General features: G+C 51.1%; 1 protein-coding gene across 1 annotated transcript in view; it reads right to left on the bottom strand.

The window, feature by feature from the left end:
- LOC134985575 (uncharacterized) overlaps window positions 1-26,697 on the bottom strand; it is a 379,405-nt gene that overhangs the window by 282,668 nt on the left and 70,040 nt on the right. The window contains exon 5 of the mRNA XM_063950396.1: window positions 15,742-15,935. Coding sequence (XP_063806466.1) covers window positions 15,742-15,935 — 194 coding nt within the window. The remainder of the gene's footprint in view (window positions 1-15,741; window positions 15,936-26,697) is intronic.

Genomic DNA, 26,697 nt, shown 5'->3' with positions numbered 1-26,697 from the left:
ATGCAGTTGTACCCAATGTCCACTTAACCACGGACATGTGGACAAGTGGAGCAGGGCAGGGTCAGGACTATATGACTGTGACAGCCCACTGGGTAGATGTATGGACTCCCGCCGCAAGAACAGCAGTGGCGGCACCAGTAGCAGCATCTCAGCATCTCGCAAACGCCAACTCTTTCCTAGGCAGGCTACGCTTTGTATCACCGGTTTCCAGAATACGCACACAGCTGAAAACCTCTTACGGCAACTGAGGAAGATCATCGCGGAATGGCTTACCCCAGTTGGACTCTCCTGTGGATTTGTGGCATCGGACAACGCCAGCAATATTGTGTGTGCATTAAATATGGGCAAATTCCAGCACGTCCCATGTTTTGCACATACCTTGAATTTGGTGGTGCAGAATTATTTAAAAAACGACAGGGGCGTGCAAGAGATGCTGTCGGTGGCCAGAAAAATTGCGGGACACTTTCGGCGTACAGGCACCACGTACAGAAGACTGGAGCACCACCAAAAACTACTGAACCTGCCCTGCCATCATCTGAAGCAAGAAGTGGTAACGAGGTGGAATTCAACCCTCTATATGCTTCAGAGGTTGGAGGAGCAGCAAAAGGCCATTCAAGCCTATACAATTGAGCACGATATAAGGAGGTGGAATGCACCTGTCTCAAGCGCAGTGGAGAATGATTTCAACGTTGTGCAAGGTTCTGATGCCCTTTGAACTTGCCACACGTGAAGTCAGTTCAGACACTGCCAGCCTGAGTCAGGTCATTCCCCTCATCAGGCTTTTGCAGAAGAAGCTGGAGACATTGAAGGAGGAGCTAACACGGAGCGATTCCGCTAGGCATGTGGGACTTGTGGATGGAGCCCTTAATTCGCTTAACAAGGATTCACGGGTGGTCAATCTGTTGAAATCAGAGCACTACATTTTGGCCACCGTGCTCGATCCTAGATTTAAAGCCTACCTTGGATCTCTCTTTCCGGCAGACACAAGTCTGCTGGGGTTGAAAGACCTGCTGGTGAGAAAATTGTCAAGTCAAGCGGAACGCGACCTGTCAACATCTCCTCCTTCACATTCTCCCGCAACTGGGGGTGCGAGGAAAAGGCTCAGAATTCCGAGCCCACCCGCTGGCGGTGATGCAGGGCAGTCTGGAGCGACTGCTGATGCTGACATCTGGTCCGGACTGAAGGACCTGACAACGATTACGGACATGTCGTCTACTGTCACTGCATATGATTCTCTCACCATTGAAAGAATGGTGGAGGATTATATGAGTGACCGCATCCAAGTAGGCACGTCACACAGTCCATACTTATACTGGCAGGAAAAAGAGGCAATTTGGAGGCAATTTGGAGGCCATTGCACAAACTGGCTTTATTCTACCTAAGTTGCCCTCCCACAAGTGTGTACTCCGAAAGAGTGTTTAGTGCCGCCGCTCACCTTGTCAGCAATCGGCGTACGAGGTTACATCCAGAAAATGTGGAGAAGATGATGTTCATTAAAATGAATTATAATCAATTCCTCCGCGGAGACATTGACCAGCAGCAATTGCCTCCACAAAGTACACAGGGAGCTGAGATGGTGGATTCCAGTGGGGACGAATTGATAATCTGTGAGGAGGGGGATGTACACGGTGATATATCGGAGGGTGATGATGAGGTGGACATCTTGCCTCTGTAGAGCCAGTTTGTGCAAGGAGAGATTAATTGCTTCTTTTTTGGGGGGGGTCCAAACCAACCCGTCATATCAGTCACAGTCGTGTGGCAGACCCTGTCACTGAAATGATGGGTTGGTTAAAGTGTGCATGTCCTGTTTTGTTTATACAACATAAGGGTGGGTGGGAGGGCCCAAGGACAATTCCATCTTGCACCTCTTTTTTCTTTTATTTTTCTTTGCGTCATGTGCTGTTTGGGGAGGGTTTTTTGGAAGGGACATCCTGCGTGACACTGCAGTGCCACTCCTAAATGGGCCCGGTGTTTGTGTCGGCCACTAGGGTCGCTAATCTTACTCACACAGTCAGCTACCTCATTGCGCCTCTTTTTTTCTTTGCGTCATGTGCTGATTGGGGAGGGTTTTTTGGAAGGGACATCCTGCGTGACACTGCAGTGCCACTCCTAAATGGGCCCGGTGTTTGTGTCAGCCACTAGGGTCGCTAATCTTACTCACACAGTCAGCTACCTCATTGCGCCTCTTTTTTTCTTTGCATCATGTGCTGATTGGGGAGGGTTTTTTGGAAGGGACATCCTGCGTGACACTGCAGTGCCACTCCTAAATGGGCCCGGTGTTTGTGTCGGCCACTAGGGTCGCTAATCTTACTCACACAGTCAGCTACCTCATTGCGCCTCTTTTTTTCTTTGCGTCATGTGCTGATTGGGGAGGGTTTTTTGGAAGGGACATCCTGCGTGACACTGCAGTGCCACTCCTAAATGGGCCCGGTGTTTGTGTCGGCCACTAGGGTCGCTAATCTTACTCACACAGTCAGCTACCTCATTGCGCCTCTTTTTTTCTTTGCGTCATGTGCTGATTGGGGAGGGTTTTTTGGAAGGGACATCCTGCGTGACACTGCAGTGCCACTCCTAAATGGGCCCGGTGTTTGTGTCGGCCACTAGGGTCGCTTATCTTACTCACACAGTCAGCTACCTCATTGCGCCTCTTTTTTTCTTTGCGTCATGTGCTGATTGGGGAGGGTTTTTTGGAAGGGACATCCTGCGTGACACTGCAGTGCCACTCCTAGATGGGCCAGGTGTTTGTGTCGGCCACTAGTGTCGCTTAGCTTAGTCATCCAGCGACCTTGGTGCAAATTTTAGGACTAAAAATAATATTGTGAGGTGTGAGGTATTCAGAATAGACTGAAAATGAGTGGAAATTATGGTTTTTGAGGTTAATAATAATATGGGATCAAAATGACCCCCAAATTCTATGATTTAAGCTGTTTTTTAGTGTTTTTTTAAAAAAACACCCGAATCCAAAACACACCCGAATCCGACAAAAAAAATTCGGTGAGGTTTTGCCAAAACGCGGTCGAACCCAAAACACGGCCGCGGAACCGAACCCAAAACCAAAACACAAAACCCGAAAAATTTCAGGCGCTCATCTCTACTAATAAGTGATTTTCCCAATAGCTGCTTGTCTGTATTGATTTGCGCCTAAATTTATGTGCCCCCCCTCTCTTTTTAACCCGTCTTGTACCTGGATACTGCAGGGGAGAGGCTGGGGAGCGTGCTTCCAGCGGAGCTGTGAAGGGAAAATGGCGCTGGTGTGCTGAGGAAGAAGGCCCCGCCCCCTCAGCGGCGGGATTCTGTCCCGCATTTTCTTTAACTTAATGGCGGGGGTTTTTACACATATACAGTTAGCTGACTGTATTATGGCCCTCATTCCGAGTCGTTCGCTCGGTAATTTTCTTCGCATCGCAGTGAAATTCCGCTTAGTACGCATGCGCAATATTCGCACTGCGACTGCGCCAAGTAATTTTACAATGAAGATAGTATTTTTACTCACGGCTTTTTCTTCGCTCTGGCGAACGTAGTGTGATTGACAGGAAATGGGTGTTACTGGGCGGAAACAGGCCGTTTTATGGGCGTGTGGATAAAAACGCTACCGTTTCCGGAAAAAACGCAGGAGTGGCCGGAGAAACGGGGGAGTGTCTGGGCGAACGCTGGGTGTGTTTATGACGTCAAACCAGGAACGACAAGCACTGAACTGAACGCAGATGCCGAGTAAGTCTGAAGCTACTCTGAAACTGCTAAGTAGTTTGTAATCGCAATATTGCGAATACATCGGTCGCAATTTTAAGAAGCTAAGATACACTCCCAGTAGGCGTAGGCTTAGCGTGAGCAACTCTGCTAAATTCGCCTTGCGAGCGATCAACTCGGAATGAGGGCCTATGTGTATTTTTTTGCCAAAAGGTAATATAATTGCTGCCCAGGGCGCCCCCCCCCCCCCCCCCCCAGCGCTCTGCACCCTACAGTGACCGGAGTGTGTGGTGTGCTGTGGGAGCAATGGCGCACAGCTGCAGTGCTGTGCGCTACCTTAATGAAGACAGGAGTCTTCTGCCGCCGATTTCATCGTTCTTCTGGCAAGGGGGACGGCGGCGCGGCTCCGGGAACGGACGATCGAGGTCAGGTCCTGTGTTCGAACCCTCTGGAGCTAATGGTGTCCAGTAGCCTAAGAAGCACAAGCTAGCTGCATGCAGGTAGGTTTGCTTCTCTCCCCTCAGTCCCACGTAGCAGTGAGTCTGTTGCCAGCAGATCTCACTGAAAATAAAAAACCTAACAAATACTTTCTTTCTAGCAAGCTCAGGAGAGCCCACTAGGAGCACCCAGCTCTGGCTGGGCACAGATTCTAACTGAGGTCTGGAGGAGGGGCATAGAGGGAGGAGCCAGTGCACACCAGATAGTACCTAATCTTTCTTTTAGAATGCCCAGTCTCCTGCGGAGCCCGTCTATTCCCCATGGTCCTTACGGAGTTCCCAGCATCCACTAGGACGTCAGAGAAAAGGATATGTGTATGAAGCAATTTCTTCTTCCTGTCACACACAACATTTGGGGTCATCTAGACTCCCAATTCCTACCACATGGGAGTTTACACTTCGCCATTGATACATTTATCACATAGCTTCAAAAATAAGATTTTACTCAGCGGTAAATCTATTTCTCGTAGTCCGTAGTGGATGCTGGGGACTCCGTAAGGACCATGGGGAATAGACGGGCTCCGCAGGAGACTGGGCACTCTAGAAGAAAGATTAGGTACTATCTGGTGTGCACTGACTCCTCCCTCTATGCCCCTCCTCCAGACCTCAGTTAAGGAAACTGTGCCCGGAAGAGCTGACATTACAAGGAAAGGATTTTGGAATCCCGGGTAAGACTCATACCAGCCACACCAATCACACCGTATAACTTGTGATAACATACCCAGTCAACAGTATGAACAACAACAGAGCATCAAACAAACGGATGCCAACATAACATAACCCTTAAATAAGCAATGACTATATACAAGTATTGCAAAAGAAGTCCGCACTTGGGACGGGCGCCCAGCATCCACTACGGACTACGAGAAATAGATTTACCGGTGAGTAAAATCTTATTTTCTCTAACGTCCTAGTGGATGCTGGGGACTCCGTAAGGACCATGGGGATTATACCAAAGCTCCCAAACGGGCGGGAGAGTGCGGATGACTCTGCAGCACCGAATGGGCAAACACAAGGTCCTCCTCAGCCAGGGTATCAAACTTGTAGAATTTTGCAAAAGTGTTTGAACCCGACCAAGTAGCTGCTCGGCAAAGCTGTAATGCCGAGACCCCTCGGGCAGCCGCCCAAGAAGAGCCCACCTTCCTTGTGGAATGGGCTTTCACTGATTTTGGATGTGGTAATCCAGCCGCAGAATGAGCTTGCTGTATCGTGTTACAGATCCAGCGAGCAATAGTTTGCTTTGAAGCAGGAGCACCCAGCTTGTTGGATGCATACAGGATAAACAGCGAGTCAGTTTTCCTGACTCCAGCCGTTCTGGTTACATAAATCTTCAAAGCCCTGACTACATCTAGTAACTTGGAATCCTCCAAGTCACGGGTAGCCGCAGGCACCACAATAGGTTGGTTCAAATGAAAAGATGACACCACCTTCGGCAGAAATTGCGGACGAGTCCGTAATTCTGCCCTGTCCATATGGAAAACCAGATAGGGGCTTTTACATGACAAAGCCGCCAATTCAGACACACGCCTAGCCGAAGCTAAGGCCAATAGCATGACCACCTTCCACGTGAGATGCTTTAGCTCCACGGTCTTAAGTGGCTCAAACCAGTGAGATTTCAGGAAACTCAACACCACGTTAAGATCCCAAGGGGGCTAAATATGCAGCACTCCCTTTACAAATGTCTGAACCTCAGGAAGTGAAGCCAGTTCTTTTTGAAAGAAAATGGATAGAGCTGAAATCTGGACCTTTATGGACCCTAATTTTAAGCCCATAGTCACTCCTGACTGTAGGAAGTGCAGGAACCGGCCCAGCTGGAATTCCTCCGTAGGGGCCTTCCTGGCCTCACACCAAGCAACATATTTTCGCCAAATGCGGTGATAATGTTTTGCTGTCACGTCCTTCCTAGCCTTTATCAGCGTAGGAATAACTTCATCCGGAATGCCTTTTTCCGCTAGGATCCGGCGTTCAACCGCCATGCCGTCAAACGCAGCCGTGGTAAGTCTTGGAACAGACAGGGCCCTTGTTGCAAAAGATCCTGTCTGAGAGGCAGAGGCCATGGGTCCTCTGTGAGCATTTCTTCAGTTCCGGATACCAAGTCCTTCTTGGCCAATCCGGAACAATGAGTATTGTTCTCACTCCTCTTTTTCTTACGATTCTCAGCACCTTGGGGATGAGAGGAAGAGGAGGAAACACATAGACCGACTGGAACACCCACGGTGTCACAAGTGCGTCCACAGCTAGACAGCTAGACCTGAGGGTCTCTTGACCTGGCGCAATACCTTTGTAGCTTTTTGTTGAGGCGGGATGCCATCATGTCCACCTGTGGCAGTTCTCATCGATTTGTAATCTGTGTGAAGACTTCTTGATGAAGTCCCCACTCTCCAGGGTGGAGGTCGTGCCTGCTGAGGAAGTCTGCTTCCCAGTTGTCCACTCCCGGAATGAACACTGCTGACAGTGCTTGCACGTGATTCTCTGCCCAACGAAGAATTCTGGTGGCTTCCGTTATCGCCACCCTGCTTCTTGTGCCGCCCTGGCGGTTCACATGAGCCACTGCGGTGATGTTGTCTGACTGAATCAGCACCGGTTGGTTGCGAAGCAGAGGCTCCGCTTGACTCAGGGCGTTGTATATGGCCCTTAGTTCCAGGATATTGATGTGCAGACAAGTCTCCTGACTTGACCACAGCCCTTGGAAGTTTCTTCCCTGAGTGACTGCCCCCCATCCTCGGAGGCTTGCATCCATGGTCACCAGGACCCAGTCCTGTATGCCGAATCTGCGGCCCTCGAGAAGGTGAGCACTTTGCAGCCACCACAGAAGAGACACCCTGGCCCTGGTGGATAGGGTGATCAGCCGATGCATCTGAAGATGCGATCCGGTCCACTTGTCCAACAGGTCCCACTGAAAGTTCCTCGCATGGAACCTGCCGAAAGGAATGGCTTCATATGACGCCACCATCTTTCCCAGGACTCGCGCGCATTGATGCACCGACACCTGTTTTGGTTTTAACAGGACTCTGACCAGAGTCCCGAGCTCCTGAGCCTTCTCCGCCGGGAGAAACACCTTCTTCTGGTCCGAGTCAAGAATCATGCCCAGGAAGGGCAGACGCGTCGTAGGAATCAGCTGCGACTTTGGAATATTCAGAATCCAGCCGTGCTGTTGCAACACTTCCTGAGAGTGTGCTACGCTGATCAGTAACTGCTCTCTGGACCTCACCTTTATGAGGAGATCGTCCAAGTATGGGATAATTGTGACTCCTTGCTTTCGTAGGAGCACCATCATTTCGGCCATTACCTTGGTAAATATTCTCGGTGCCGTGGACAGACCAAACGGCAACGTCTGGAATTGGTAATGGCAGTCCTGTACCACAAATCTGAGGTACTCCTGATGAGGCGGATAAATGGGGACATGCAGGTAAGCATCCTTTATGTCCAGAGACACCATAAAATCCCCCTCTTCCAGGCTTGCAATTACCGCTCTGAGTGATTCCATCTTGAACTTGAACCTTTTCAGGTAAATGTTCAGGGATTTTAAATTCAATATGGGTCTGACCGAACCGTCCGGTTTCGGTACCACAAACATTGTGGAATAGTAACCCCTTCCCTGTTGAAGGAGGGGAACCTTTACCACCACCTGCTGGAGATATAATTTGTGAATCGCTGCTAACACTACCTCCCTTTCTATGGGGGAAGCTGGCAGGGCCGATTTGAGGAAACGGTGAGGGGGCATCACTTCGAATTCCAGCTTGTATCCCTGAGACACAATCTGTATAGCCCAGGGATCCACCTGTGAGCGAATCCACTGGTGGCTGAAATTTCGGAGACGCACCCCCACCGCTCCCGGCTCCACCTGTGGAGCCCCAGCGTCATGCGGTGGATTTAGTGGAAGCCGGTGAGGACTTCTGTTCCTGGGAACTAGCTGTATTGTGCAGCTTCTTTCCTCTACCCTTGCCTCTGGCAAGAAAGGACGCACCTCTGACTTTCTTGCCTTTTTGTGATCGAAAGGACTGCATTTGGTAATACGGTGCTTTCTTAGGCTGTGAGGGAATATATGGCCAAAAATTGGACTTCCCAGCCATAGCTGTGGAAACTAGGTCCGAGAGACCGTCCCCAAATAATTCCTCACCCTTATAAGGTAAAACCTCCATGTGCTTTTTTGAGTCGGCATCACCTGTCCATTGCCGAGTCCACTGGACCCTTCTGGCAGAAATCGACATTGCATTTATTCTAGAGCCCAGTAGGCAAATGTCCCTCAGGGCATCCCTCATATATAAAACAGCGTCCTTTATATGCCCCAGGGTCAGTAAAATAGTATCCTTGTCCAAGGTATCCAGTTCCTCAGACAGAGTATCTGTCCATGCCGCTACAGCACTACACATCCAGGCCGACGCAATTGCCGGCCTCAGTATGGTACCTGAATGTGTATAAACAGACTTTAGGATACCTTCCTGCTTCCTATCCGCAGGATCCTTTAGGGAGGCCGTATCCTGTGACGGCAGGGCCACCTTCTTAGATAAGCGTGTCAAAGCTTTGTCTACCCTAGGGGATGACTCCCAGCGTAACCTGTCCGTTGGCGGGAAAGGATACGCCATAAGCAACCGTTTGGGAATCTGCACTTTCCTATCAGGAGATTCCCAAGCTTTTTCACATAACTCATTTAACTCATGTGAAGGGGGAAAAGTCACTTCCTGCCGTTTTTTCCCCAAACATATAAACCCTCTTGTCAGGGACAGGGTTTACCTCTGATATGTGCAATACATCCTTCATTGCTATAATCATGTAGCGGATGGCTTTAGCCATTTTAGGCTGTAACTTTGCATCATCGCCATCGACACTGGAGTCAGAGTCCGTGTCGATATCTGTGTCAACAATCTGGGATAGTGGGCGCTTCTGAGACCCTGACGGCCTCTGCGCTGTAGGAGCAGGCATGGGTTGAGACCCTGACTGTCCCAAGGCTTCAGCTTTATCCAACCTTTTATGCAAGGAGTTTACATTATCATTTAACACCTTCCACATATCCATCCAATCAGGTGTCGGTGCCGTCGGCGGAGACACCACATTCAACTGCACCTGCTCTGCTTCCACATAGCCTTCCTCGTCAAACATGTCAACACAATCGTACCGACACACCACACACACAGGGGAAGCTCTATTTGAGGACAGAACCCCCACAAGGCCTTTTGGAGAGACAGAGAGAGAGTATGCCAGCACACACCCCAGCGCTATATGACCCAGGAATTACACAGTAACTTAATGTTTACCCAGTAGCTGCTGTATATACTGATTTTGCGCTAAATTTATGTGCCCCTACCCCTCTCTTTTTACCCTCTTTCTACCGTGAATCTGCAGGGGAGAGCCTGGGGAGCTTCCTCTCAGCGGAGCTGTGGAGAGAAAATGGCGCTGGTGAGTGCTGAGGAAGAAGCCCCGACCCCTCAGCGGCGGGCTTCTGTCCCGCGATTTTGTGAAACATAATGACGGGGGCTCATGCATATATACAGTGCCCAGCTGTATATATGCTTTCTTTTGCCAGGAGGTACTTAATTGCTGCCCAGGGCGCCCCCCCTGCGCCCTACAGTGACCGGAGTGTGTGGGTAGTGTGGGAGCAATGGCGCACAGCTGCAGTGCTGTGCGCTACCTCATATGAAGACAGGAGTCTTCTGCCGCCGATTTTGATGTCTTCTTGCTTCACCCGCCGGCTTCTGTCTTCTGGCTCTGCGAGGGGGACGGCGGCGCGGCTCCGGGAACGGACGACCAAGGGTGAGTTCCTGTGTTCGATCCCTCTGGAGCTAATGGTGTCCAGTAGCCTAAGAAGCACAACCTAGCCGCAGTTAGTAGGTTTGCTTCTCTCCCCTCAGTCCCACGTAGCAGAGAGTCTGTTGCCAGCAGATCTCTCTGAAAATAAAAAACCTAACAAAATACTTTCTTATTAGCAAGCTCTGGAGAGCTCACTAAAATGCACCCAGCTCCGTCCGGGCACAGATTCTAACTGAGGTCTGGAGGAGGGGCATAGAGGGAGGAGCCAGTGCACACCAGTAGTCCTAATTCTTTCTTAGAGTGCCCTGTCTCCTGCGGAGCCCGTCTATTCCCCATGGTCCTTACGGAGTCCCCAGCATCCACTAGGACGTTAGAGAAATACAAATGTTTCTGTCTCATTCACATCTCCATGCAAACCCAGTGTTTGGGATTACTACAGGAAAGACTGGGAACACAACCAGTTTTCTTTCCACATCTAGCCTTTACCTGCTGTGCACTGTCCAACATCAAAAGGGTTTTTGTCGTTCACACCTCTCTGCTAGCAGAGGCCATTAGCATGTCACTATTCCCAGAAGATAGGGGATCCTTATTCAGACAGATATAGTAAGTGCATTTTCCCTTTAAAATACAGGTGACCACATCTTAAATATAAATACATTTAAACATGTAATCCTACAATGGTGCACAGAGCACTACATATGACATGTTATACACATCATTAAACATATTTTTTAACAGTCTGCGCCCAGCGCCGTAAGTACATTTAACAGTGACGCCAAGCGCCTATTGTCCTCAAAATGGCGCCGGGCACTTAGGGGTTAACCCCTTACGTGCCGTGGCGGCCATTAACCATGTGGCCGCCAGAGTCTCCGGCCACACTGTGATTCTTTTAATGCACTGTGTGTATTTTCACATTTTATTGCTTGCCTTATGAAGGATGACTTCCCCACCCCACCCCACCCCATATTGAAACCTTGAAGAATCTTTGCATTAATCTTTTGTTGATACATTTATTATTGTGAGAGTGTCACACCACACTGTTACTTTCTTTTTGTTTCATACCTGGCATCAACCTAAGGGAAATCACATCATTATTATGTCTTATTCCTTCTCATATTTGCTTGTTTATTTGTAGTTAAACTCTGTTGCTGGTCCCCTGCTCTCCTCTGTCTACACTTTCTTCCTCTGTGATCTCACCAGCTCCTACAGTCTACAATACCACTTTACCATCCCCTCCAGGGTCCCTTTTCCCTCCTACCTCACTCTCTCTGTTACTGGGTGTGGCCGGAGAGCCCCAGCCACGAGGCAAATGGCCGCTTTGGCACTGAAGGGGTTAATCCCTAGTGCCCGGCGCCATTTGTTAAGGACAAAGGGCGCTTGGCGCCAGATTTGAAAATGTATTGTGGGCGCTAGGCGCCGTGTTTTATCAATGTACACAAATGTATTTTTAAACTGTGCCGTGGTCCCGGACCTCTCCGGAGACCACGGCAGGGAGGACAGCCCCCGGCGCGCTCAGCAGTGTGTGCGCGCCGGGGGAGAGGAGGCAGCCGCTGACCGCCGGAGTCCGGGAGCTCCGCTCCCGGCAGCGGTCAGTGTAGCCCCGGGCGCACTGGAGTGTGCGCGCCGGGGAGAAGGGTGAGCGCTGCGGCTGGGAGCTCGGCTCCCGCTGCAGTGCTCTCTGTGAGAGCCGCCGCTGGGGGCCGGGAGCTCTGCTCCCGGCGCCTCAGCCCAGCACGGGTGGCCAGCCGCAGCAGCCGGGACGGACGTCCCGGGCTGCTAGCCGGCGAGGGGGGTGCGCCGCAGCCCGGCTCCCCGCCGGACGCTGCGGCGAGGCTACCAGTCAGGCGCCGCGCATGGGGGACCGGGCTAGCCGGCTCCCTAGCGGCGTGAGTGAAATTAGGCTGCCCAGCAGGATGGTGAGCGCTGGGGTCCGGGAGCTACGCTCCCGGCGCCTCAGCGCTGCAACAGAGCCAGAGTCACGGCGGCCGGGACAAGTGTCCCGGGCCGCCGGGCTTCAGTACAGGGGGGTGCGCCGCTGCGTGCGGCGGGGCCACAAAAGTAGTGCCACCCTGGGGGGACAGGGAGAGCCAGCTCCCTGGACCCCAGTGGCAGGCAGACAGGCTGGAGGGTGGGGGAAGCCAGCCCCATACCTCCAGCACACAGAGAGCCCTAGCAGCCAGGCTGCAGGGCTAGTACACAGTAGTTAAATAATGACATACAGTGTGTTGTAAGGCACTGCAGTGCCTGAGTATGTAGAGTCTGTGCAGGGCACAGGCTCAGTGTATATTTAAAAGGGGAAATGTACAGTGTGATTTAAGTGTAATGTATGTAAAGGTAAAATGCACTTACTTGATTGTGTGTCCCAGGAGGGGGGGAATCCATGGCTGTGCAGGCTGATGGATTCTCCCAGACCTTGTCCCCAAAAACGGAATGCTTTCCCATCCAGCCTCACATTTCCAAAGGGTACAGGGAGAAAGAGAAGCAGCTTAGCTATGAAACAAGCTGAGTGGTTTCTTGGAGCTCCATGGAGATCAGCCGTAGTGCCAAGAAACCTGGACCGGGGAGCCCGGCTGCCCAGCTCTGGAGCCCAAATCCAGGCTGCGGGCAGTGAGAGGGGTCCCGGGCAGATTTCTGAAAGTCAGATTTAGGAGGGAAAACCTCCCCCCAGCCAGACTGAACGGCACCGTGGGAGTATCCTACTCTCCCAGATGGGAGAGACAAAGGAGACCGACCACTCCCCACTGTCCATAGGGAACAATGTTAGGTGTGCATGAGACCAGAGCATGCACAGCTCATGGGTAAACATTGATTGGTTGTGCACCACAGGGCGGGCTTACCCCCTGTGGTAAGGGGTCTTGGAGAGGGATAAAAGAAGGGCAGTTGGCCCATAGGAGTGTGTATTGTAACATCTTCTTCTGCTGAAAACATCTTGATTGTATGCTGTTGCCCCTAGCAATAGGGAGGAGCCTTTTTAAAGGTCATTTGAGCAATAAACACCTTTGCCTCAAGAAGACTGCTTCATCTTGTGACCAACAGGGTTAGGCCAAACCTAGCCCCGTCCTCCGGCTGTCCAGGGAAGCACCTAGCGTCTCCAAGCTCCGCCTTCCGCCAGCTACCGGTAGAGGCCTAGCAAGTGGCTAGTGGGGATTCGTCGACACCACACAGGTGTGGTAAAGCAGTGCGTCGGCACATACAGAGCAGAACCGTGGTTCCAAACGCCACGGCGGGTTAGGAGTTTGGTGGTGGCAGCAAGAACCCGCCCACAACGCAGTGGGTGGAGTCAGTAACAGGCGGTTACTGACTGGTAAGCGGGAATCCCCTATGTGGTCAGGCCTCGTGCGGCTTGACCTTCCATTCTGTGCGCAGTCGACGGGACGCGAAAGCGGCGAGTGCTTTCGTACGGTACCGTCCTGTCACACTGGGTGTCATCCTTGACTCCTCCCACTCCTTAGCCCCACATTAACGATCAAATCTTGCTGCTTTCACCCAGAGCCGGCCCTAACCAATATGATGCCCCCTAGTACCGCCGCTAGTTCCGCCTCTGATTTTGCACCCCTTTCCCAGCACCATCACCCCCCCACCCCCCCATAGCAGTCCTTTTTTTTATTTTCCTACCCCATGTAATTTAAATAAGAACAGTGTGCACATTCGGCAGCACAGCCCAAAAAGGTATGTGTTTTTGCTGGCAAGGGGCATGGCCACACAATAGTACCCCCAATTCAAATTATGCCTCACAGTAGTGCAACTTTATTCACAATTTATCATACGATAGTGTCCCTTATTCACATTACATCACACAGTAGTACCAATTTACCTTATCTACGTTACTTCTCACAGTAGTGCCCCTCATTCACATAACATCATACTGAATTGCTCTTTATTCACATTACACCACACCATATTGCTCTTTATTCACATTAGACCACACAGTTGTGCCCTTTCTATACGTTACGCCACACAGTAGAGCACCTTATACACATAATGCCACACATTGGTAATGCATTTATACACATAATACCACACAGTAATGCCCCTTACACATATGACACACATTAATAATGTCCTTATAAACATAGTGCCCCTTACACATTATGCCAACCCTTATTAATGTCCTTATACACATAATTTCCCTTACACATATGCCGCACATTGTTAATGCCCTTATACACATAATGGCATGCATAGTGCCCCTTACACATATGTTACACATTATTAATGCCCTTATACACATAATGACACACATAGTGCCCCTTACACATATGTTACACATTATTAATGCCCTTATACAAATAATGACACATATAGTTCCTGGCGTGAGTCAACTGGCAGGTCTGCTAACGTTGGGTGCCTATTTTTTTAGGAAAATGCATCTTATTTGCATGTGCTATGTGGCTAGGATGCACAAGAAGCTTCTGCTGATTAAAATGATATGCAGCATGCCTATATATTGTGTGTGACTGTGGCTGTATCTGCATACGAAATGCTGCACACAGAATATAGGCATGCCGCATATCATTTTAATCAGCAGAAGCTGCTTGTGCCCCTAGGCATACCAGATGCCCTAGGCAATTGCCTAGTTTGCCTATGCCTAAGGCCGGCTCTGCTTTCACCTCCAAAATATTTCCAGGATCAGGCCTTTCCTTCAGCTGAAGGCTACTAAATCGGTTCTTCTTATCTTCTACCGCCTGGTCTGTTGCAATCTCCTACTCTCTGGTCTTTCTCACTGCAGACTCTTTTCTCCTAAATCTATCCTGTTGTTTATCGTCTTATTATCCTTCCTTATAGCTCTGGTTCGACCTTTCCTTTTCTTGAACTGCTTCATTAGCTCAACTTCATGTACAAAATCTAGTTTCCAGTAAGCTTCTCATCCTCACTTTTAAAGCACTCAAGGCAGCTTGCCTCCTACATCTTCAACCTCATCTCTCTCACACTTCCCGCTGACTGTTATCATCCTGGTCCTGAAATCCTACCTTCACTCCTGGACCTCTGGAACTCACTCACCCACCCTGTTAGACCGTCATCCTGCCTGCATTCTATCAAGTCCTGAGAACTCACCTGTACATAAAAGGCTACCAGTAGTCCTTGCACGTAACATATGCATTCTGTCCTCCCTCATTATCTCTTCCACTCTTGGGTTCTCCTCTCTACACTATCCCTGTTCCCAGGGTGTCTCCACTAACAGTCACTGACCGTGAAAGTGTTATTAACCGTCCCTCATTTAGTTGTAGAAATATCTCACAGTTTGACCTTGTACTGTCTCTTTGAACCTTTTTTATTTTGTATTGTTTGTTCCCCACTGTAATTTCCCTGTATGGTACTACGGAACGTATAGATACAATGAGTTACTCAATCCTCTCCCCTTGTCTATGCACTACCTCGTTTGTCAGTTTCTTAATATGTGTTGCTTCAAACATATGTAATTTTTCATTTACTGTAACACGCTGCTGAAACTATGTGGTGACTTATAAATAATGTTCTGTGCGTCTATAGATTATGACATGTGAAACAAGGGGGGACCTGGACTGCACATCCTATTACTAGAGATATCAAGAGGTACTATCGTGCTGAGGCTTCTAATACTGTGCTGGGGGAAGAGAGATGCAGGTGCACACTCTAAGCATGGGTCACCTGGCCGCGGTACATGGGCCCGCATATTTGCGCTAATGTGTGCTAAGAACTTCATTTATACTCCATGTTAATTGTGAGGGTTTAGTTACATTATTTTTATCAGTGTTCTTAGTGCTAAGAGTGTGCGTCTGCATCTCTCTTCCTCCATACATGTGAAACAGCAAGTATGGGAGAGACATACCAGTAATGACAGCCAGTGCTCTACGAAGTGACAATGTCCGCAGGTTAGGGACGGCTGAAACCCTCGCGATTCTGGGCAGAGGCGCTCTCTCCGGACTCTCTTGACGCATCTCAGCTGCAACTCTTGCCATAATACGTGGAGGATCTGGAGAAGCAGATCCCGCAGACGAAGGATCATTACTCTGATCTATTGATCTGAAACAAAGTAAGAAAATACAGACTTGAAGAAACTCACTAAACAGTGGCCAGTGACTGAAAACATAACGTAGGTCTGCCAGTCTAGGAGAGCCATGACAACTATTGGCAAAATACACCATACTAATGTGGCTCCCAATTCCTGATACGAACGGGTTATTTACTGACTAGTGTCCTGCATATCGAGGTGCAGTGTCCTGATACTAACGGGTTATTTACTGACTAGTGTCCTGCATATCGAGGTGCAGTGTCCTGATACTAACTGGTTATTTACTGACTAGTGTCCTGCATATCGAGGTGCAGTGTCCTGATACTAACGGGTTATTTACTGACTAGTGTCCTGCATATCGAGGTGCAGTGTCCTGATACTAATGGGTTATTTACTGACTAGTGTCCTGCATATCGAGGTGCAGTGTCCTGACACTAACGGGTTATTTACTGACTAGTGTCCTGCATATCGAGGCGCAGTGTCCTGACACTAACGGGTTATTTACTGACTAGTGTCCTGCATATCGAGGTGCAGTGTCCTGACACTAATGGGTTATTTACTGACTAATGTCCTGCATATCGAGGTGCAGTGTCCTGATACTAACGGGTTATTTACTGACTAGTGTCCTGCATATCGAGGTGCAGTGTCCTGACACTAACGGGTTATTTACTGACTAGTGTCCTGCACATCGAGGTGCAGTGTCCTGATACTAATGGGTTATTTACTGACTAGTGTCCTGCATATCGAGGTGCAGTGTCCTGATACTAATGGGTTATTTACTGACTAGTGTCCTGCATATCGAGGTGCAGTGTCCTGATACTAACGGGTTATTTACTGACTAGTGTCCTGCATATCGAGGTGCAGTGTCCGGATACTAACGGGTTATTTACTGACTAGTGTCCTGCATATCGAGGAGCAGTGTCCTGATACTAACGGGTTATTTACTGACTAGTGTCCTGCATATCGTGGTGCAGTGTCCTGATACTAACGGGTTATTTACTGACTAGTGTCCTGCATATCGAGGTGCATGGTCCTGACACTAACAGGTTATTTACTGACTAGTGTCCTGCATATCGAGGTGCAGTGTCCTGACACTAATGGGTTATTTACTGACTAATGTCCTGCATATCGAGGTGCAGTGTCCTGATACTAACTGGTTATTTACTGACTAGTGTCCTGCATATCGAGGTGCAGTGTCCTGATACTAATGGGTTATTTACTGACTAGTGTCCTGCATATCGAGGTGCAGTGTCCTGATACTAACGGGTTATTTACTGACTAGTGTCCTGCATATCGAGGTGCAGTGTCCTGATACTAACGGGTTATTTACTGACTAGTGTCCTGCATATCGAGGTGCAGTGTCCTGACACTAACGGGTTATTTACTGACTAATGTCCTGCATATCGAGGTGCAGTGTCCTGATACTAATGGGTTATTTACTGACTAGTGTCCTGCATATCGAGGTGCAGTGTCCTGACACTAACGGGTTATTTACTGACTAATGTCCTGCATATCGAAGTGCAGTGTCCTGATACTAACGGGTTATTTACTGACTAGTGTCCTGCATATCGAGGTGCAGTGTCCTGATACTAATGGGTTATTTACTGACTAGTGTCCTGCATATCGAGGTGGAGTGTCCTGATACTAACGGGTTATTTACTGACTAGTGTCCTGCATATCGAGGTGCAATGTCCTGATACTAACGGATTATTCACTGACTAGTGTCCTGCATATCGAGGTGCAGTGTCCTGATACTAACGGGTTATTTACTGACTTGTGTCCTGCATATCGAGGTGCAGTGTCCTGATACTAACGGGTTATTTACTGACTAGTGTCCTGCATATCGAGGTGCAGTGTCCTGATACTAACGAGTTATTTACTGACTAGTGTCCTGCAAATCGAGGTGCAGTGTCCTGATACTGACGGGTTATTTACTGACTAGTGTCCTGCATATCGAGGTGCAGTGTCCGGATACTGACGGGTTATTTACGGACTAGTGTCCTGCATATCGAGGTGCAGTGTCCTGATACTAACGGGTTATTTACTGACTAGTGTCCTGCATATCGAGGTGCAGTGTCCTGATACTAACGGGTTATTTACTGACTAGTGTCCTGCATATCGAGGTGCAGTGTCCTGATACTAACGGGTTATTTACTGACTAGTGTCCTGCATATCGAGGTGCAGTGTCCTGATACTAACGGGTTATTTACTGACTAGTGTCCTGCATATCGAGGTGCAGTGTCCTGACACTAACGGGTTATTTACTGACTAGTGTCCTGCATATCGAGGTGCAGTGTCCTTATACTAACGGGTTATTTACTGACTAGTGTCCTGCATATTGAGGTGCAGTGTCCTGATACTAATGGGTTATTTACTGACTAGTGTCCTGCATATCGAGGTGCAGTGTCCTGACACTAACGGGTTATTTACTGACTAGTGTCCTGCATATCGAGGTGCAGTGTCCTGATACTAACGGGTTATTTACTGACTAGTGTCCTGCATATCGAGGTGCAGTGTACTGATACTAATGGGTTATTTACTGACTAGTGTCCTGCATATCGAGGTGCAGTGTCCTGATACTAACGGGTTATTTACTGACTAGTGTCCTGCATATCGAGGTGCAGTGTCCTGATACTAACGGGTTATTTACTGACTAGTGTCCTGCATATCGAGGTGCAGTGTCCTGATACTAACGGGTTATTTACTGACTAGTGTCCTGCATATCGAGGTGCAGTGTCCTGATACTAATGGGTTACTTACTGACTAGTGTCCTGCATATCGAGGTGCAGTGTCCGGATACTAACGGGTTATTTACTGACTAGTGTCCTGCATATCGAGGAGCAGTGTCCTGATACTAACGGGTTATTTACTGACTAGTGTCCTGCATATCGAGGTGCAGTGTCCTGACACTAACGGGTTATTTACTGACTAGTGTCCTGCATATCGAGGTGCAGTGTCCTGATACTAACGGGTTATTTACTGACTAGTGTCCTGCATATCGAGGTGCAGTGTCCTGATACTAATGGGTTATTTACTGACTAGTGTCCTGCATATCGAGGAGCAGTGTCCTGATACTAACGGGTTATTTACTGACTAGTGTCCTGCATATCGAGGTGCAGTGTCCTGATACTAACGGGTTATTTACTGACTAGTGTCCTGCATATCGAGGTGCAGTGTCCTGATACTAACGGGTTATTTACTGACTAGTGTCCTGCATATCGAGGTGCAGTGTCCTGATACTAACGGGTTATTTACTGACTAGTGTCCTGCATATCGAGGTGTAGTGTCCTGATACTAACGGGTTATTTACTGACTAGTGTCCTGCATATCGAGGTGCAGTGTCCTGATACTAACGGGTTATTTACTGACTAGTGTCCTGCATATCGAGGTGCAGTGTCCTGACACTAACGGGTTATTTACTGACTAGTGTCCTGCATATCGAGGTGCAGTGTCCTGATACTAACGGGTTATTTACTGACTAGTGTCCTGCATATCGAGGTGCAGTGTCCTGATACTAACGGGTTATTTACTGACTAGTGTCCTGCATATCGAGGTGTAGTGTCCTGATACTAACGGGTTATTTACTGACTAGTGTCCTGCATATCGAGGTGCAGTGTCCTGATACTAACGGGTTATTTACTGACTAGTGTCCTGCATATCGAGGTGCAGTGTCCTGACACTAACGGGTTATTTACTGACTAGTGTCCTGCATATCGAGGTGCAATGTCCTGATACTAACGGATTATTTACTGACTAGTGTCCTGCATATCGAGGTGCTTTGCATGGATGTTCTAAGTCTTTTTAACATGCTAGTAAAGGGTTAGCGTTTCTGTGCAAAAAGGCAAGTAACAGAAGTAACTGTGTAATGGGGTTTAGGTAGATAGTTGGCTATTAATAGAAGTATTTGTAATGTAATCATCTGTGTACAGTAATTGTGCAATGTAGTGAGAAAGTGTCAGTGACGTGCAACACCTGTCATACTACAGTATACTCAAGAATTTTGACTTTCAAAATGTATTTGAATAAAACAAAGATAATTATAACTGTATTATGTATTGTATTATTCTAATAATTTTTATAGTCAAAACAAACCAAATGTGCAGTGCTCTGTGGAAAATACAGGAACTGTCAGGGAGAGAGCAGAGGTGAGGCAGCTGTGAGCTGGGGATACAGGGAGTGTCAGGGAGAGAGCAGAGGTGATGAAGCTGTGAGAAGGGAATACAGGGAGTGTCAGGGAGAGAGCAGAGGTGAGGCAGCTGTGAGCTGGGAATACAGGGAGTGTCAGGGAGAGAGCAGAGGTGAGGCAGCTGTGAGAAGGGAATACAGGGAGTGTCAGGGAGAGAGCAGAGGTGAGGCAGCTGTGAGATGGGAAAACAGGGAGTGTCAGGGAGAGAGCAGAGGTGAGGCAGCTGTGAGCTGGGGATACAGGGAGTGTCAGGGAGAGAGCAGAGGAGAGGCAGCTGTGAGCTGGGGATACAGGGAGTGTCAGGGAGAGAGCAGAGGTGAGGCAGCTGTGAGCTGGGAATACAGGGAGTGTCAGGGATAGAGCAGAGGTGAGGCAGCTGTGAGCTGGAGATACAGGGAGTGTCGGAGAGAGCAGAGGTGAGGCAGCTGTGAGCTGGGAATACAGGGAGTGTCAGGGAGAGAGCAGAGGTGATGAAGCTGTGAGCTGGGGATACAGGGGGTGTCAGGGAGAGAGCAGAGGTGAGGCAGCTGTGAGCTGGGGATACAGGGAGTGTCAGGGAGAGAGCAGAGGTGAGGCAGCTGTGAGCTGGGGATACAGGGAGTGTCAGGGAGAGAGCAGAGGTGAGGCAGCTGTGAGCTGGGAATACAGGGAGTGTCAGGGATAGAGCAGAGGTGAGGCAGCTGTGAGCTGGTAATACAGGGAGTGTCAGGGAGAGAGCAGAGGTGATGCAGCTGTGAGCTGGGAATACAGGGAGTGTCAGGGAGAGAGCAGAGGTGAGGCAGCTGTGAGCTGGGAATACAGGGAGTGTCAGGTAGAGAGCAGAGGTGAGGCAGCTGTGAGCTGGGAATACGGGGAGTGTCAGGGAGAGAGCAGAGGTGATGAAGCTGTGAGAAGGGAATACAGGGAGTGTCAGGGAGAGAGCAGAGGTGAGGCAGCTGTGAGCTGGGGATACAGGGAGTGTCAGGGAGAGAGCAGAGGTGATGAAGCTGTGAGAAGGGAATACAGGGAGTGTCAGGGAGAGAGCAGAGGTGAGGCAGCTGTGAGCTGGGAATACAGGGAGTGTCAGGGAGAGAGCAGAGGTGAGGCAGCTGTGAGAAGGGAATACAGGGAGTGTCAGGGAGAGAGCAGAGGTGAGGCAGCTGTGAGATGGGAAAACAGGGAGTGTCAGGGAGAGAGCAGAGGTGAGGCAGCTGTGAGCTGGGGATACAGGGAGTGTCAGGGAGAGAGCAGAGGAGAGGCAGCTGTGAGCTGGGGATACAGGGAGTGTCAGGGAGAGAGCAGAGGTGAGGCAGCTGTGAGCTGGGAATACAGGGAGTGTCAGGGATAGAGCAGAGGTGAGGCAGCTGTGAGCTGGAGATACAGGGAGTGTCGGAGAGAGCAGAGGTGAGGCAGCTGTGAGCTGGGAATACAGGGAGTGTCAGGGAGAGAGCAGAGGTGATGAAGCTGTGAGCTGGGGATACAGGGGGTGTCAGGGAGAGAGCAGAGGTGAGGCAGCTGTGAGCTGGGGATACAGGGAGTGTCAGGGAGAGAGCAGAGGTGAGGCAGCTGTGAGCTGGGGATACAGGGAGTGTCAGGGAGAGAGCAGAGGTGAGGCAGCTGTGAGCTGGGAATACAGGGAGTGTCAGGGATAGAGCAGAGGTGAGGCAGCTGTGAGCTGGTAATACAGGGAGTGTCAGGGAGAGAGCAGAGGTGATGCAGCTGTGAGCTGGGAATACAGGGAGTGTCAGGGAGAGAGCAGAGGTGAGGCAGCTGTGAGCTGGGAATACAGGGAGTGTCAGGTAGAGAGCAGAGGTGAGGCAGCTGTGAGCTGGGAATACGGGGAGTGTCAGGGAGAGAGCAGAGGTGAGGCAGCTGTGAGCTGGGAATACAGGGAGTGTCAGGGAGAGAGCAGAGGTGAGGCAGCTGTGAGATGGGAATACAGGGAGTGTCAGGGAGAGAGCAGAGGTGATGCAGCTGTGAGCTGGGGATACAGGGAGTGTCAGGGAGAGCAGAGGTGAGGCAGCTGTGAGCTGGAGATACAGGGAGTGTCAGGGAGAGAGAAGAGGTGAGGCAGCTGTGAGCTGGGAATACAGGGAGTGTCAGGGAGAGAGCAGAGGTGAGGCAGCTGTGAGCTGGTAATACAGGGAGTGTCAGGGAGAGAGCAGAGGTGATGCAGCTGTGAGCTGGGGATACAGGGAGTGTCAGGGAGAGAGCAGAGGTGAGGCAGCTGTGAGCTGGGGATACAGGGAGTGTCAGGGAGAGAGCAGAGGTGATGCAGCTGTGAGCTGGGAATACAGGGAGTGTCAGGGAGAGAGCAGAGGTGAGGCAGCTGTGAGCTGGGAATACAGGGAGTGTCTGGGAGAGAGCAGAGGTGAGGCAGCTGTGAGCTGGGAATACAGGGAGTGTCAGGGAGAGAGCAGAGGTGAGGCAGCTGTGAGCTGGGAATACAGGGAGTGTCAGGGAGAGAGCTGAGGTGAGGCAGCTGTGAGCTGGGAATACAGGGAGTGTCAGGGAGAGAGCAGAGGTGAGGCAGCTGTGAGCTGGGGATACAGGGAGTGTCAGGTAGAGAGCAGAGGTGAGGCAGCTGTGAGCTGGGAATACAGGGAGTGTCAGGGAGAGAGCAGAGGTGAGGCAGCTGTGAGCTGGGGATACAGGGAGTGTCAGGTAGAGAGCAGAGGTGAGGCAGCTGTGAGATGGGGATACAGGGAGTGTCAGGGAGAGAGCAGAGGAGAGGCAGCTGTGAGCTGGGAATACAGGGAGTGTCAGGGAGAGAGCAGAGGTGAGGCAGCTGTGAGCTGGGAATACAGGGAGTGTCAGGGAGAGAGCAGAGGTGAGGCAGCTGTGAGCTGGGGATACAGGGAGTGTCAGGGAGAGAGCAGAGGTGAGGCAGCTGTGAGCTGGGAATACAGGGAGTGTCAGGGAGAGAGCAGAGGTGAGGCAGCTGTGAGCTGGGAATAAAGGGAGTGTCAGGGAGAGAGCAGAGGTGAGGTAGCTGTGAGATGGGGATACAGGGAGTGTCAGGGAGAGAGCAGAGGTGAGGCAGCTGTGAGCTGGGAATACAGGGAGTGTCAGGGAGAGAGCAGAGGTGATGCAGCTGTGAGCTGGGAATATAGGGAGTGTCAGGGAGAGAGCAGAGGTGAGGCAGCTGTGAGCTGGGGATACAGGGAGTGTCAGGGAGAGAGCAGAGGAGAGGCAGCTGTGAGCTGGGAATACAGGGAGTGTCAGGGAGAGAGCAGAGGTGAGGCAGCTGTGAGCTGGGAATACAGGGAGTGTCAGGGAGAGAGCAGAGGTGAGGCAGCTGTGAGCTGGGAATACAGGAAGTGTCAGGGAGAGGGCAGAGGTGATGAAGCTGTGAGCTGGGGATACAGGGAGTGTCAGGGAGAGAGAAGAGGTGAGGCAGCTGTGAGCTGGGAATACAGAGAGTGTCAGGGAGAGAGCAGAGGTGAAGAAGCTGTGAGATGGGAATACAGGGAGTGTCAGGGAGAGAGCAGAGGTGAGGCAGCTGTGAGCTGGGGATACAGGGAGTGTGTCAGGGAGAGTGCAGAGGTGAGGCAGCTGTGAGCTGGAGATACAGGGAGTGTCATAGAGAGCAGAGGTGAGGCAGCTGTGAGCTGGGAATATAGGGAGTGTCAGGGAGAGAGCAGAGGTGAGGCAGCTGTGAGCTGGTAATACAGGGAGTGTCAGGGAGAGAGCAGAGGTGAGGCAGCTGTGAGCTGGGAATACAGGGAGTGTCAGGGAGAGGGCAGAGGTGATGAAGCTGTGAGCTGGGGATACAGGGAGTGTCAGGGAGAGAGAAGAGGTGAGGCAGCTGTGAGCTGGGAATACAGGAAGTGTCAGGGAGAGGGCAGAGGTGAGGCAGCTGTGAGCTGGGAATATAGGGAGTGTCAGGGAGAGAGTAGAGGTGAGGCAGCTGTGAGCTGGGAATATAGGGAGTGTCAGGGAGAGAGCAGAGGTGAGGCAGCTGTGAGCTGGGGATACAGGGAGTGTCAGGGAGAGAGCAGAGGAGAGGCAGCTGTGAGCTGGGGATACAGGGAGTGTCAGGGAGAGAGCAGAGGTGAGGAAGCTGTGAGCTGGGGATACAGGGAGTGTCAGGGAGAGAGCAGAGGTGAGGCAGCTGTGAGCTGGTAATACAGGGAGTGTCAGGGAGAGAGCAGAGGTGAGGCAGCTGTGAGCTGGGAATACAGGGAGTGTCAGGGAGAGGGCAGAGGTGATGAAGCTGTGAGCTGGGGATACAGGGAGTGTCAGGGAGAGAGCAGAGGTGAGGAAGCTGTGAGCTGGGAATATAGGGAGTGTCAGGGAGAGAGCAGAGGTGAGGCAGCTGTGAGCTGGAGATACAGGGAGTGTCGGAGAGAGCAGAGGTGAGGCAGCTGTGAGCTGGGAATATAGGGAGTGTCAGGGAGAGAGCAGAGGTGAGGCAGCTGTGAGCTGGGAAAATAGGGAGTGTCAGAGAGAGAGCAGAGGAGAGGCAGCTGTGAGCTGGGGATACAGGGAGTGTCAGGGAGAGAGCAGAGGTGAGGCAGCTGTGAGCTGGGGATACAGGGAGTGTCAGGGAGAGAGCAGAGGAGAGGCAGCTGTGAGCTGGTGATACAGGGAGTGTCAGGGAGAGAGCAGAGGTGAGGAAGCTGTGAGCTGGGGATACAGGGAGTGTCAGGGAGAGAACAGAGGTGAGGCAGCTGTGAGCTGGGGATACAGGGAGGGTCAGGGAGAGAGCAGAGATGAGGCAGCTTTGAGCTGGGGATACAGGAAGTGTCAGGGAGAGAGAAGAGGTGAGGCAGCTGTGAGCTGGGAATACAGGGAGTGTCAGGGAGAGAGCAGAGGTGAGGCAGCTGTGAGCTGGGAATACAGGGAGTGTCAGGGAGAGAGCTGAGGTGAGGCAGCTGTGAGCTGGGAATACAGGGAGTGTCAGGGAGAGAGCAGAGGTGAGGCAGCTGTGAGCTGGGGATACAGGGAGTGTCAGGTAGAGAGCAGAGGTGAGGCAGCTGTGAGCTGGGAATACAGGGAGTGTCAGGGAGAGAGCAGAGGTGAGGCAGCTGTGAGCTGGGGATACAGGGAGTGTCGGGGAGAGAGCAGAGGTGTGACAGCTGTGAGCTGGGAATACAGGGAGTGTCAGGGTGAGAGCAGAGGTGAGGCAGATGTGTGCTGGGAATACAGGGAGTGTCAGGGAGAGAGCAGAGGTGAGGCAGCTGTGAGCTGGGAATACAGGGAGTGTCAGGGAGAGAGCAGAGGTGAGGCAGCTGTGAGCTGGGGATACAGGGAGTGTCAGGGAGAGAGCAGAGGTGAGGCAGCTGTGAGCTGGGAATACAGGGAGTGTCAGGGAGAGAGCAGAGGTGAGGCAGCTGTGAGCTGGGAATAAAGGGAGTGTCAGGGAGAGAGCAGAGGTGAGGCAGCTGTGAGATGGGAATACAGGGAGTGTCAGGGAGAGAGCAGAGGTGATGCAGCTGTGAGCTGGGGATACAGGGAGTGTCAGGGAGAGCAGAGGTGAGGCAGCTGTGAGCTGGAGATACAGGGAGTGTCAGGGAGAGAGCAGAGGAGAGGCAGCTGTGAGCTGGGGATACAGGGAGTGTCAGGGAGAGAGCAGAGGTGAGGCAGCTGTGAGCTGGGGATACAGGGAGTGTCAGGGAGAGAGCAGAGGAGAGGCAGCTGTGAGCTGGGGATACAGGGAGTGTCGGGGAGAGAGCAGAGGTGTGACAGCTGTGAGCTGGGAATACAGGGAGTGTCAGGGTGAGAGCAGAGGTGAGGCAGATGTGTGCTGGGAATACAGGGAGTGTCAGGGAGAGAGCAGAGGTGAGGCAGCTGTGAGCTGGGAATACAGGGAGTGTCAGGGAGAGAGCAGAGGTGAGGCAGCTGTGAGCTGGGAATACAGGGAGTGTCAGGTAGAGAGCAGAGGTGAGGCAGCTGTGAGCTGGGAATACGGGGAGTGTCAGGGAGAGAGCAGAGGTGAGGCAGCTGTGAGCTGGGAATACAGGGAGTGTCAGGGAGAGAGCAGAGGTGAGGCAGCTGTGAGATGGGAATACAGGGAGTGTCAGGGAGAGAGCAGAGGTGATGCAGCTGTGAGCTGGGGATACAGGGAGTGTCAGGGAGAGCAGAGGTGAGGCAGCTGTGAGCTGGAGATACAGGGAGTGTCAGGGAGAGAGCAGAGGAGAGGCAGCTGTGAGCTGGGGATACAGGGAGTGTCAGGGAGAGAGCAGAGGTGAGGCAGCTGTGAGCTGGGGATACAGGGAGTGTCAGGGAGAGAGCAGAGGAGAGGCAGCTGTGAGCTGGTGATACAGGGAGTGTCAGGGAGAGAGCAGAGGTGAGGAAGCTGTGAGCTGGGGATACAGGGAGTGTCAGGGAGAGAACAGAGGTGAGGCAGCTGTGAGCTGGGGATACAGGGAGGGTCAGGGAGAGAGCAGAGATGAGGCAGCTTTGAGCTGGGGATACAGGAAGTGTCAGGGAGAGAGAAGAGGTGAGGCAGCTGTGAGCTGGGAATACAGGGAGTGTCAGGGAGAGAGCAGAGGTGAGGCAGCTGTGAGCTGGGAATACAGGGAGTGTCAGGGAGAGAGCTGAGGTGAGGCAGCTGTGAGCTGGGAATACAGGGAGTGTCAGGGAGAGAGCAGAGGTGAGGCAGC

The sequence above is a fragment of the Pseudophryne corroboree genome (assembly GCF_028390025.1).
Source record: "Pseudophryne corroboree isolate aPseCor3 chromosome 5 unlocalized genomic scaffold, aPseCor3.hap2 SUPER_5_unloc_1, whole genome shotgun sequence".
NCBI classification, from domain to species: domain Eukaryota; kingdom Metazoa; phylum Chordata; class Amphibia; order Anura; family Myobatrachidae; genus Pseudophryne; species Pseudophryne corroboree.
The sequence above is the reverse complement of the archived record's forward strand: the minus strand, read 5'-3'. Positions and strand labels throughout refer to the sequence as shown.